This window comes from Calonectris borealis, chromosome 3 (genome assembly GCF_964195595.1).
Source record: "Calonectris borealis chromosome 3, bCalBor7.hap1.2, whole genome shotgun sequence".
Classification (NCBI taxonomy): domain Eukaryota; kingdom Metazoa; phylum Chordata; class Aves; order Procellariiformes; family Procellariidae; genus Calonectris; species Calonectris borealis.
The window spans coordinates 71048584-71063039 of record NC_134314.1 but is presented as its reverse complement, the minus strand read 5'-3'; the positions used below and the strand labels follow the sequence as shown (position 1 = coordinate 71063039).

The 14456-nt window shown below is 39.8% G+C and overlaps 1 protein-coding gene across 2 annotated transcripts in view; it reads right to left on the bottom strand.

The window, feature by feature from the left end:
- Positions 1-14456, bottom strand: part of IPCEF1 (interaction protein for cytohesin exchange factors 1) — a 64117-nt gene that overhangs the window by 7365 nt on the left and 42296 nt on the right. The window contains exons 9-10 of one of the 2 annotated variants that reach the window (XM_075146120.1): positions 11561-11930; positions 2179-2369 (exon numbers count right to left, since the gene is read on the bottom strand). In XM_075146120.1, coding sequence (XP_075002221.1) covers positions 2179-2369; positions 11561-11930 — 561 coding nt within the window. The remainder of the gene's footprint in view (positions 1-2178; positions 2370-11560; positions 11931-14456) is intronic. The other variant, XM_075146121.1, reaches the window with a different exon arrangement.

The window sequence follows — 14456 nt, the reverse complement described above, 5'->3', positions numbered from 1 at the left end:
TGCTTTTGAAACACAAAAATTTGTTCAGCTGTTGGTTTACATAGGTCCGACCCTCAAGACCTAGTGCCAGCCCTTGTAAGAGGGCTTCTGGCATCGATGCAGAGATATGTGCAGTTAGCCTAAGAGAAGACGAGGAGATAGGGAGGTAGAAGGGAGAGAAGAATATTTCCAGTGGACAAAATTGGTGGCAAAAAGCCATGCTGCGGAATTTTTCTGTAGCACTAACTCTATTTCCCACATTCATTAAGCCTGTGATGAATTTGCACACAGCTTCCCTCTCTTCCAAACTATCCAAAGCATGTTTTGTTAATGATATATTGTGGCAGCAACATTAATCTGTTGTTAAAGATGTGGAGTCAAAAGTCCAAAATTAAAATTGCACTGAATCTTGCATAAATCACTTGTCTCAAACTAATAGGGTTTTAATTAAAGCAGAGTAAATATGGATCAGATGCAAAACTTTCTGATTTTTAAATTTCCAGTAGATCATTTCCAATTATCTCACGTCCCATGTTATATGTTAAGAAAGTTGACTTTAAAAGCACATAATCCCACTGATGCAAAGAATATGGCACTTTCCCACTGCAGGCATTTGCCTTTCAGACAGGCTAACTTAAACACTGCTGTGTATAGCACTCTGTTTGTGTCTGTGAGAAAATGTCTGTGCGAAAATGTCTGCACTATATTTGTCTTGTCAATACTCCAATTTCTTAGTTTGAAGAAAGCAGAAAAAGATCAACACGTTTTATACATTATGAACACTCCAAAAATGATTTTTCCACATTAAATACAAGTGTTAGACAAGCCTAAGGTTATAAACACTGCTAATCACAACTTATACAATACTCCCGTACTAAATCAATGCAAAACTGTCCTCCTTGCTCATGTCTGGCAGTAAGGCTTCTAGGCTTCCATTCAGCTCCATACTAATGAAATTGATTGTCCCACAAGATACAACTCCATTTTGTACTAACTGGTTCTTCAATTTATTAGGGAGGCTCCTATTGGGGAAAACTTTGCAGGTTTTTTTCTATATTTAGTTTCCTGTCTCATAAAACAGGCATACTTTTAAAACTAACTCTGTTATATGATGGTCTCACTTTATTGCTGATGCAGATGAATACTGCTGTAGTCAGCACCATGTCACTGAAGACTCTTTGATACTGAGGAGAGACTTCACCAGGTCTCATACAGAGCCTGGAAGCCCTGCAACATGGAGAATGCCTATATTCCCACTTATCTTTTCAACTGTATCTTCAGGAAGTTTAACGCAGGCTGGGGTGCCAAAGCCAAGCCTTCTGTTGCAACTAATAATCAAGTCAATGATTGTGCTGATAGGAGAAGTTTTTCATGCATTTCTCCAGCGTACAATGCCTGAAGCCAAATACACAGACTTGAAGCAAGATAATCAATTCCTGCTTCTAATGCATACAAAAAGGAACAAGTGAAGCCCCAGGTTTGCATTTATTCTTTCTTCTCCTTACAATTTAAATGTTATGGTTAAGCTCTCTGTTTCCCTCAGTACCATTCAGAAGCAAGCTTTGAAATCCTGTGACACTTGATGCTGGCGAGTAAATAGCCTCATAAATCCCCATATTCCAGACAGATTTACTGGCCCTTTAATGGAACGTCCCCTGGACCCCTCTACCGCTCCAGTTCATTATATGTTTCCAGCATAAAAGCAGGATGCTTTTGTTATTAAAAATATTTTAGTTACAGGAGGCCTTTACAATAGCTTTGGCACATCCTGTACATTCTCCAATAATCACATAAGGAAAACTTTTTTTGGCTCAGGGTCATTTTCATGTCCTTTATCATCAGCGTACTTTGTCTGCTCTTCCTCTTTTAAGGCTCCCCTGTTTAGTGCATTCAGCCGAGCTTGCAAGTTTTCCAGCTAACTGTGAGAAGCTTGCTTTATTAAATTTTCCAAATGGGCTGGAACTTCTGCAAGAAGGGTCCCTTCTGAACTATTGCCTCCATTTCCAGTTCAAATTTAACAACAAAACAAGGATCAGTATTCAGAATGAAGTAGAAAACAATTTCAAAAACTTAACCAAATTCTCTGGGGCTTTAAGTAAATATGTAATTAAAGTTTGGCTGAAGTCTAGGGTTGCTTCTTTTTTCATCCAAACTGTTTCTTTCTCTCAGGTTTTTCCTTGGCTCGCTCAGCAACCTCACCTTTAATGTGCTGTTCAGCATTCGAATTTTGTGGAGTTTCTCATTAATGGAGGGGTTTTTGCTGCGTTTGATAAATGACTTCCTAAGCTCCTTCTTCGTTGACAGCCGACGATCGCCAATGGGAGACAGGCTTGCTTGTTCTAATGACTTATAAAGTCGCTCCATCTCATCATCATCACATTTTTCCTGATCTGCAAAGAAAAGAATAAATTGGGTATGAGAATGTGAATAAGGCAGCAGATAAAAGAAATGTTAAGTTCAGCCATCAGAAAGGCACTTCGCCAAATCAAAAAGTAACTGTATTAGAGTTAAAACCAAGGGCAATTTATAGGGTAATAATGCATATGAGAATGACATACTACCAAACTCAAATGTTTTTAAGAATCAGGTCATGATCTAAACAAGCATGATACAAGCATGTATTTCCACTGATAGAGTGCTGCTTTAATGCTCCAAATATATCACAGACTTTGAACAACTGTCAATAATGCTACATTTGAATGAAAACAACTTTGATAACATCTACGCCCATTCACCTTTTCCCTACATGCTGCACACAGTGAATTACATTTCTACCTGGCAACTCACGGGTCAAATTCTATTTGGTGTACCAATTCATCACCAGGTTTTGGTAATTATTGAAACCAGAGTTTAAAAGCTGAGCAATGAAACGAAACGTAGGAACATTTCAGGGGTCCCAAAAGAAGGTCCCTAGAAAACAGATTAAAGCAGAAACCCTTGGGGCACCTGATGTTTAACTCCTGCTATTCACAGATGGCAGCACAGAATTTGCTTGTGGTGCCTCACAACAAAGCCTTGATTATCTCCATCTTAATTATTCTGATGGCTCCCAAGCTGCAGCACCATCTTCCATGACGGAGAGGACATGAAAGGAAAAGGTAGCAAACAACTGAGAATGAAATAGCATAAAATAAGATAAAAATTGAAAAAAAGACACTTTTTCAGAATAAACCAACTTAAAAATGAACAGTCAGAAACTCTATATATGTACCAGGCATATATAGGGGCATTTTGGCAGAAGGCCATTTTCAGCAACAGACCGCACTGAAGACAACTTGCTTCTTGTCCCTCAGTCCACACTGCAACCTTTTCTACTTCAGTGTTTGCTAAAGGAAAATCTTAAAGTTATTGGTGTTTTCAGGGTGCTAACGAGTCCCTCAAGATCCACTGGGATAACATTCATTTTTATTTCACTGGCGATGGTGGTGGTGGTTCTTCCCAACTGCAGTCCTCCATGTGCCAGTTGAACTGGCTGGGCATTTTTTCTTTTAATTAAAAGTTAAACATTGACTTTTCTAAATCATCTTCAGTAAGCAAACATTTTCCGAACAAAAGGAAAAAGCCCTTTTGCTCACTCACGCCGCCGCAAAAAGACTTCTCCAACATGTCAGCACACTTAGGAGGCTGCTCTTTATCTTTTCCATGTTTTAAGAAGTACAGTATCCTCCTACACCCCTGTTCTTTCTAAATATTTAGGTTACAAGAAGGTTTATGATATGCTACAAATATTTGCCTTCACTGTGTTGCTGGCCTTTTTTTCACCACTTTGTAATTATAAAAAGCCTGCTGTAACTTGACAAGAACTAAATATAGCTTCCAACATTGGTACAGTGCTGGGGGAGGAAAAGGAGAACTGTTGTATATTTAACAAGCTGCGGGAAATAGAAAAAAATGCAAGTGTAAGGCATAATACACGGCAGTAGTATTTCCTGAAAACTGTCGGCTCATGCCATGAGGCTCGTAATTATAACTAGCTTCCTGCCTACTTTCTTGGGATGAAGCAGCTGTTTGTTTCATTAGCCAGCTCCTGCACAGGACTGGCTCAGCTCTACTGTAGACATCACCCATCAGGACTGTGCACAGTTCACTTTGAGAGATAAATTGACCTTTGTCAGATATGCAAGAAAGAGTATATAAGAAGAAAAAAAATTGCATTGATCTTCTCCGGCAACTTTAAAAAATAGTCAGACCATGGGGGACATGAGATCCCTGCTCCAGATATTTTTTGAGGCTAATTCATGATGCTCCTCTGTGTCCTAAAAGGGTTACAAAGCAGCAAGCATGAGAAAACACCCTCGCTGAACACTCTTCTTCTATGCTAAGTACTCTGATAGCTTCCGTGCCCTTGTGGGTGAAGGTAAGGAGGACAGTAATACTCAGCACAGAAAAAGATGAAGCCAAAGTCAGAAAAGCCCAGCAAAAGGCTCCCAGATGATGCACTTGACCAGCAATGTGCACTCAGCTCCTGCATTCTTTCAAGATTGCAACCTTAAACTCCTCTCCTATTTCTTATTCTTCCATCACTCCCACCCCTTAAAGGATTGATCATGGTCAGGTAATTTCAGAGGGAAAGGAACGTGCCAGATTCTTCAGATCGGGTGGATAAAAGGAGTGACAGTGAAGTGGCTAAATGGGATTTCAAGAAACAGTTGGAAAACAAGGGTGAGTGAAACCTACAGGCGATGTAGAGCCAGGCGTAAGTCATACAGTACTTTTGTCTCCCTCTTTGTCTACACTGATGAGCAGTGAACTTCTCCCACAACACTTAAAAATAACAAAACAGTATCTTAATATTGTGCTTTTGAATAGAAGCCAATACTGTTGCTATTGTCAAAGAGTATGTCTGCCAATAAACCTCTATAAATTGAGGCCAGACTGTCTGATACCTATCTGGACTTTCACCTTCAATGTCCTGAGTTCCCCTGAGCCAAGCTCAGAAAGCAAAAGCCCATGTTTTGCAGGCTTAAAGCTGCCACTGAACATGTTAGATTGATGCTGTAAATCTGAAAGGGGGAGAGGTAATGGAGGAAGGGGAGAGGCATTATTTCTAGCAGTCAATTAACAAGACCAATAAAATGATCTGTGATAAGAAAACATATTTCTCCTCACTCAAACAATGGTGCATTACCGTATTTCACAAGCCTCTTAATGCCATGAAAGTAAATGAAGAAAGCACTACCTATAGTTTGCTTTCTTGTTTTCCCCGCAAAACATCCAATTAAGGTTGGATAATAGAGATAAAGCAACCTGACTCAAGCCTTAAGCACAGACCGGACTGTTTCACGTTCAGATTCAAATATTCACAGCACATTTTCCCAGAACTTGGTATTGCTGAACTCCCTTGTACCTGGAGTCAGAGCACTGACCTGCAGATGAGCAAGTCTCTAATAGAAGCAGAGGCATTCACCAGTTCTGTATTTAGGCTTCAGTGACTTGGACTCCTCCTATGAAACCTGGGCTGTCTAGACCATACTACTGAATTGTTACAGAATATTTGCTTTGCATCACAAAGTAAACATTTATGCTAAAAGTACTCAGTACTCAAGCTTAGGCACTGGTGTAAAAATGAACAGATTGTCTGTGTCAGCCTCCCAGCGATAAATGTACCACCCCTACTCTGAGCTTTGTTAACCTCAGGAGGTTTATAATGATGGATATATTCTGCTGGTAAAAATTTTTAATAACATGGACAGGTTGGGCCCCACCAGCACTCCTCTGAAGTGAGTCTTTCTAGCTGGCTCACACAGCTAACATCAGGCATGTTCAAAATCACTTCATAATATAATATTGCAAGTTATCTCTTCCACCGGTACTCTTCAAGCTAAGCAGTTTCTGTCTCAGGCATGCAAGTTAGGAAACTGAAATGCTACTACAGCACTTCTTTATCTCATCCTATTTTAAAGATAAAATACATTCCTTTTTCTCCCAGGACCTACTGAAGGATTAGTGGTAAGGAACAAACAGCAACAGTGGAAGGATATTACATATCATGTGCATTTATGAGCGTTTACATGCACACAGGGGAACGTGTGCATTGTGCACTTTTCCTTTCCCTTGGCAGTATTAACCATAAGCAATTCTGTGGAGTGATGCCACTGGAAGGATCAGTCTCCCTGGGCTCCTGCATGATGCCCTTCACTCACAAGCCTCGCAGCCTGCTAAAGCTTCACAGCACTTCTGGAAAAATTCTGTAGTATTGTACAGCTCTTTTAACTTTTTCAGACGCCACAGAGAGAAAAGTGGAAAAGAACCAGTGCTGACCTGAGGAAAAGGGAAGTCCTGCCTTGAGATATTTTAACATTCAAGAGAAAGAGATCTGCTAGGTTGGGGTGAGGAAGATAAAGTAATATTTCAGGCAAGTCAGAACTCCTGACAAATTCTGTTTCAGGAGAAGTAAAACACAATTTTGTGGCTTGATGCCACTTATCTGGAATTTCCCTGTAACTAACAGGAGATATCATAGACAAGAGCAAGCTGCCAGAAGTTCAGCACGCCAGCTCTTCACCTCCTCAATTTTCAGCTTCCACTGTCCTGTCAGCCAACTTGCCACAGGTGGGAGACATTAAGGTATTGAGACTCCCCACCTTGCAGCAGCAATACGGGAGCCTGCCTGAAATCTCAACTTTAATGCTCTTTAAGCCTTCAAAAGTGAAATTACCCAGAACTTTTCAAAAAACAGCTGTGAAAAATCAAGCTGATTGTTTCCCAGTGGTAAAGATATAGAAATTGGCAATGTTTGGAAGAAAGAGCATTTTGCATTAAAAACCACCTCCAACAGAACATATCTTACTAACTCTAAGCTGAAATGTAAATACTTGTTCTCCCATTCTCTGAGATCTCACAGCTCTCCAACCGTGTATTAATCCCAGGAAAAAAAATCTGCTTCTTCCTCCTGTCTTTGCTACTCTTATGAGCTTCTTGTGGCTATGCCAACAGCCCTATTTCTGATTCTGCTGAAACCTTTAATGCCAACGGGACAACATGTAGACCCAAGCTGGGGAGAGGAGAGGAAAAAATCATAAACCACTTTTGCCCTTACCTACCTATCTACACACACCACCCCACACCCATCCATTCTCCATAGTGGTAGTAGACTTTTCAATGGGAATATGATGACACCTCGAGGAAATCACATTTTTCACAGAACTACAGAACAGAAAAGACAGGAAATATTTGAATTAGGAGGGCATAGTTTAGGCAAACTCCTCATTGGCAAATGCAGAACTAAAAGTAGGAGACAGTGGGAGAAAATAACAGGAAAAGTATGTTACCACCAACTGTTAGATGCTCTTGACTATAATGGTATAGCGGACTCAGCAGTGAGGGATGCCATTTTAACAAGCTGTGACTGAACTGGAAACAACATGAATAAGTATCTTTTTCAGAAAGTTCACAAAACCGTAACATCATAGCTTTCACAGTGATTTCTAAAGCCTTTTTGATGGGTAGCAAAATAATCATTCAAACACAGTTGTTTCTCTACACAGTTGTTCTCACCATAGGCATACTTCTTGGCTAGTCTCAGCCACAGTCTAGCCATTTTCTGTAACTTTTGCAGAAGGAACAAAGGGGCCAGAGCACACCAGAGGATCTGTTCTGGCTATTACTGGCACAGGCAGACTCCAGAGGGGAAGAGGATGTCAGTTCGGAGAAAAGAAGGAATTGACTGCATCCAGCTCCTGTTTAACCAACTCCTCCCCACAAAACCAACCCAGATAAAATTCAAGTGGTGTGTGAAAAGCTTTCCAGGTTTTTCAAAATATAAGCACACACCAGATCTTCTACCAGCTACTGTGAGCTAAGGTAAAATAAATAAACCAGAAGTGGTACCATAAGAATTCCTTGCCAAGATGCATTAACTTCACATGATCATAAAACCCCCAGAAAATGCAAGGAAGAAGGATGTTATTGCTATAGTAGAAGATGCCTAAATAAATACAAACACACATTCCTGTGTTCTTATAACAACCTCTCAGTTTCTGCAGCTTCCTTTTGTTATCGCAGTTTTTGATGACGGTGGTGGGTCATAGTCAGATACTTTTTGTTCCAGCGGTTGCCAGAAGAAATACAAAGGGCGGAGTTTGGCTGGAGAGTGTGTCTAGCCATCCCAGACAGGGCAAGGCCGGCTTCTGGACATCGAGCACGTAGTCAGATAGTTGTTTGTATTCTCAACCATTTCTTGTTTACCTTTCAGTTTGTTTGTGTCACAGGCAGCTTTGAATCCTTTGTCACTGTGCATGTAGCAAGTTGCAACATGAAAGTATTAAATATTCCCGCAAAGTAAATGGAAAACTAGTGCTGATCTCCCTTCAAAAGAGAAACCTGTTAAACTCTCCTTTTTTATACTTTTATATTACCCTCTGGTACGTAACCTCTCCCCAGTAATCAGCACTGAGAATTAAGGCCGAGAATGGTGATAACACCACTAAGAATGGCTGGAAAGGTTGTTAAAAATCTCACATGATACAGCTCCTTGCGCCAGACAGTTACAGTTGCTTAGCAGATTTCATTAAATAATTTTCATTGAAAAAATAATCCATGATCATTTAGTTGAATCTGTAGTTTCTCTTAGAGATTCATCAATTTATCTCTGAGAAACTTTTCTTTGTCGTTTAACTCACCACTGAGGTGTCTTCACTATTTTTATATTTTCATGATAAGCTGTTCCCTCAAAGCCACAGCTACTCTTTCTTCCTTCTAGGTACCAACTTTTCACACATTGACCTCTGTTTCTGACTTTTGCCAACAAAAGTGTTCCTCAGTTCTTGAAAACTTTCACCTCAGCTCTAGGCTGCTATCAGCTACAACCAAAAATTCCTCGTGGGGTTTTACTGAGCAGAACATGGCCACAAAGCAGAGTGTGTGACAGGATTTTTCTATCCTCACAGGGAGAAGGAGAGAGCATGGATAAACATGAAGGATCTGTGGGGGTGGGTTCAAAGACCACATAGCCGTTCTGATAACAGCAGGGCCGGCTTTACGCACATGGGACATGCACTGTCAGGACAGGTGCCGATGCAAGACAGACCTGTCTCGTCCTGGACGCAGTCTCATTACTCTGAAACATGACGAGCTGTCAGAAATGCACTATTCAGAAGCGTTGTGAAGCACAAAGACTGCACTGAGGTATGCATCCTTGTTTCGCCTCTGATAACAAGGGTGTTCTTACTAGTTATTGTAAAACATGAGGTTTTACAGCTAGCTTTACCCCACAATTTGAATTCATTTCACAGTATTTTGCACATCCTTATCAACTAGCTGGAGGGGGAAATTCTTGGGGGATAAGCCACAGAACCAGAATTGCATCCTTTTTGATAACTTTCATTTGGAACTAAATTGCTATTTTACATTAATTCTTTTTTCCTCATTCTCAAACTGAAGTAGCTTAACTAATCTCCTTGCAAATTATTTCATTTATTTTTTCAGTGGCCATTGAAAGAGGGGAGACACACAACCCCACACACCAACACTCTCCATCTCATCCCCATACTATGCAGACTGATAGAGGAAAGAAAAATGCATGTATGATGTACGTCTTACTTGCTCAACAACAGGTTATGATGCAGACAGTAACTAGTGAGGTTATACAATTTTCATAGTGACTGTCTCATTGAAATGATCTATTTCCGGAATTCCATCAGAGATCACCAATGTGGTTAGAATGGAAGTGTTCTGCGATCAGAGTCGTCCATCAGCTAAACAGTGAGCAATGGAAGAATTCATTTCCCCAGGAATATTTTTGGGAAAATTAAACCACCTTACAAATGGCAGGAATATACCAAAATGCGCCTTGATTTACATTTTAATCCCATTTTTATTGGTAAGTATTACCGAGTCTACCAAACTGTGCTTTAAATGATTATGAATGTGTCATGCTAATTCTATGACTATCTATAAAAGTACTTGTCACCATTACGATGGAAAGCGTTAACCTATGGATTGCTGACAATACCAAAGCAACATATTCTAAGCAAAAGTTTAGATTTCTGAAGAGCAATCACTGAATCTTGCTCCAAAGGATTGTAAGACACCATGCCGTATATGGCCTACACTCCAACAATCCACCTGAATGTACCTAATAATGTTTCCCAAAGGTATTACTTGGTCAAATTTAACCCAGAAGGTGAAATTACAAAAGGCAGTGCATTTACTACATCTTTGTGACATTTTAATTAGGGACCCCATTTCTGCCAGCCCCAGCCATTTCACTACTTGCAGTGCCAGAGCTTACGGGAATTAGATTCCATGGAAACTCTCTCAAAACATCCACTCTTTTCCACCACAGAGAAATACCACATGCACTTGTTCTCGGTTTTAATTCTTACTGATCTTCGTTGCTACAGAAGTCTCTAGCAGAGCAGCCTAGAAGATGGATAATGAAGCTGAATGCAAAACACACTGAAATTAATTTTCACTTTTGTTACAATCTGTACTTCTCTCAATTTCCTTTTTTTTTTTTTTTGTAAAATCAGAAAAACATAGGACAAACTAAAGGGGTGCTGGCTGTTGATATCTAAAACAACTGGGAGACTGACAATGTAACTAATATGCCTTATACTATAATTTATGTGACTCAGCTCTCAGTGCCCAGTTCACTACAGAGAAATACCCTAAATTCCCAGTGAGGCCAGTGCTGTTTCTTTCCATCTTTGCTTTACCTTCAGCCTAAGCTTTTGGATGCACCTTTCTTTTGCATTGTACTGAGAAAACACTGCTCTCTCAGCAAAGGACTCACTTCAAATCTTTACAAGGATTTCAAATCATGGGTAGAGCCGATGCACAAGAGCATCATTCCTTCTTTATGCATTACCTCTCTAGGCAGCATGCTGAGTATTTTCTCATTTCAGCATATTGCATGCAAGAAACTCCTCTTATGCTTTTAATGCAGGAAGAAGAAGCTTTGCTCAAAAGGGAAGACACATTGCCTCGCTATAGTAGCAGAGTTATTAACAGTAACAATGACCAAATTCTGGAACTGTGCCACCTTTTTAATTTAGCAGTACATTTTGGTAGGAGGATACCTATGCAGATACCCATTTGCTTAAACAAAATCCAGTCTTAATGGACTTTCTGATTCAGGATTGCAGTTGTTTCCCCTTGATTACAATGAAGCTCAATGAAAAATAGGGAATATGTACTGGAAGTAAATGCAACTGCTTTTATTTTTAAAATTGTATTGACCTAACCCTATGTTCACCACTTCCTACATATGCCATTTTGCTTAGCGTGTCAGTTCTGTGACACACTTTCTTAAAATTTTGATTCAACCCTAACTTATAAGACAGCTGTAGTGAAATAAAGAAAGCTAATAAAAATATGTTTACGTTAGGATTTTATACAGAGGCTATGATCTTAACATATTGGTAAAATTTGAGAAAAGTTGTAAAGGTGCTTACCAATTAGATACTAGGTTATATATTTAACGTGCAATAACCCAAATGTTTGTTATAAATGATGCGCCACTGGAAAACTCTTCAGTGAAGAGCATAACGGAAGGAAGGGGAAAGGAACTTGAGGAAAACCCCTGAACTCCCACATTGTATGGCTCTGCAGAGAAAAATCTCCTCTCTCATTAGCTCACCTTTGGCTACTGATCTCTGTCCTGTCGCATCTGGCACAGCTAGACAATGTGTATCCGGACCTAAAAAAGAGTTTTGGGATACACCACTGGGTTTGGAAAGCTGGACCTCCTGGCTTTCTGCTGCTTCTCCACAGTCTACTTCTGGCAGCTCATCAGAGTGAATCTGTACGCAGAAAGTTAAAGGCTGATCACCCTCTTCTGTGGCAGAGCTGTTAACTAGGTCAAGCCAGGACTGCCTTTCGGAATAAACCACTTTGGACGTCAAGGAAGAAGACGACTCTTGGGAGTTGAAAGTGCTTTCAGGAGAGGAGAGAGAACAAGATGCTTCACTTGACAGAGTTGAGGTGAAAGAAGACTTCTGCTGATCCTGCTTTCCAGAAACAAATGGGGCCGGGGGGGAGGGAGGGGGGGGGGGAAGGAGGGAGAGAAAAAAGAAAAATTATTTCCAAGTTATTCCTGTTCTTAGGTTCTACATGTTATAGATATGCAGCTGAAATGCTAACTGACCAAAAATTGATGTAATCTGATTAATTATCCATCCAAACAAGCTGAGGTATGGCAGCCAATCTCCTATTGAGCAGTAACTTCAGAAACTAAGCCACAAGGAAGCCAGAGGTAAAACAGATAAAAACCTGACAATGCCTAGAAACAAAAGACCAAGGAAAAATATTGTGTTGAATGTAGCCTTACATGCTAGATATCACACTCATGTTCACTCTTTACTTTGTCTTCACTTTATTAGTCTAATCAAGAGTGCAGAAGAGAAACTCTGAATTAGCCATTGAACATGAAGTTGTCTTGAAGCATTCAATAAATCCACCAATGTCATAACCACGGATAGACAGAAATGGGCCCAAGCACTGAAGGACCTTGATCTTCTCAGCACACAAATCCATTTTAGCTGGTCCATTCAAGAGACTAATCATTCACCAAGGCAAGAAGGCTGACAGGTAATATGATGGCCAGTCAATGGTGGAAAGAAAAAACAGACAGCCATGGGGTAGGAGGCAGGAAAAGGGGAATGGTACAAGACTTGTGCTGCTCCTTCACCTGCTAAGATTCATCCTTCAGCACATGAATCTGGAAAGGGACCCAAACTTCACTAGAAACACATCAGAAATCATTAAGACATCCTAGGGCCCTCCATAGTGTACTTGTCACCCTGCCTCAACAAAAGCACATACAACCAGAGAGGTCTCAGAGACATCTAACAGTCATCATTAGGAGCTAGAAGTTGAATTAAAGAGGGTATGATAGATGCACAATTCCATGTAAAGAAAGGCTGAGAGAAAGAACAAAGTTTTGAAAAGTATTTAGTTTCCCAGACAAGCAAATAGATGCCTAGGTCTTTGTCCACAGTAGGCATTTACATTGATTGAGTTGTACTACTATCTGGTCACCAAAAGCAACTCACACAAGAAGAACTAGCCCTAGTCTGCTTCTTAGCCATCAAACACCACTGAAAAGATGAGCCAAGAGAGTCAAATACACAAGTAATACATATGCAAACACACAAATACATATACAAATACCCAGAAGAGGATTAATTGACCGTAATAAATAAAGTAATGGAAGGCAAGGGGAGACAAAGCCTTACAGTGAAGCTCTTAGCAGAAACTATCAGAAATCGTGATGAGATCATCACGATATGAAAACCAGATTTCTTGTATCTGCTACTGCAGAAATTTACTCTTTCTTCAAATCATCTGCTACTGGCCAATACCAGAATCAGAACACCAGACTTGATGGACCACAATTCTGGCAAGCTTATGTTCTCAATATGTAGAAGAGATCTATATAAGGATTAAAACAGATAATAACTAAACTGGAAGTACTGAAAATTACTGAGAAGGTGTTGCTAGGGAAACCCAGACAAGCTGCAAACACAATAAAGGGACTGGCCTGGAATACTTATTAATAACCTGGTAAACTAGAAATAAGATGTATTCATATAAACCAAACCAAGAGTGACAATTTTTTGGATTATGATATATAAACTTCTGCAATTCAATGTTGCTGTAATGTATACTACTTCCTTTTTACATTAAAAAAAGCAAAGTAGATTTGCCTTCCTGTGCTTCTGATCTAGCTGTATCGTGTAGCTACCAATCAATTCAGAAGATGAGGAGGACCAATATCAGATTGTGGGTCTCCATTTGCTTGTAGCACTTTCTTCACTTTTGTAAATTTTCAAACCCATTCCTCCAAGACGGTCCCAAACACTACGGGACCAGACTTAATTTATAGTCCTATTATGAGAAGTATAACACTGTGTTTCAGGTGCATTTTTGTTCTTAGAAAGGAAACCTTCACAAATGCACCCTAAAGCAACGGACAAGGAGATGCTATCATAAACTACATGTATGAGTGATAAAAACGTCCTTGGGAACACAGGTGACCTGAAGCATTTAATCTAAGAGCTCCTATGACAAAGACAAATTGTTGAAGCATTTGTACAGCCAAGCAGAACAACCGAACAGTAAAAGCTCTTGCTCACATGGTGTGGATGGTCTAATCTCAATTGTTCAAAGACAGGAAAGGAAAATGTTAGCTCTCTCCTCTATTTTTCTGGCATTTGTCCATGCAAAAGAAAGTGCCATTGAAATGAAAACTGTGCCTTACTGAGTGGAATATATTTTTGTTTTCATTTTCATTGTGTGTTAAAGAAAAAAATGTGGGTGAGAATGAAGATGACTGCCAGAATGTGCTTCTCTTTCTCTACATACATGTTGTGTTTTTTTTTTTTCCTTTGGCATGACAAATGTTTACTTAACTTACTTGAGTGGTTCCTTTGGAAGTTTTGAAATCTTCCATATAATAATAAATCTCCATTTGGGGACATTTTAAAAAACAGATACTTGAGCCAGCAGATCGTAAGGATTCCACTGGAGATCAG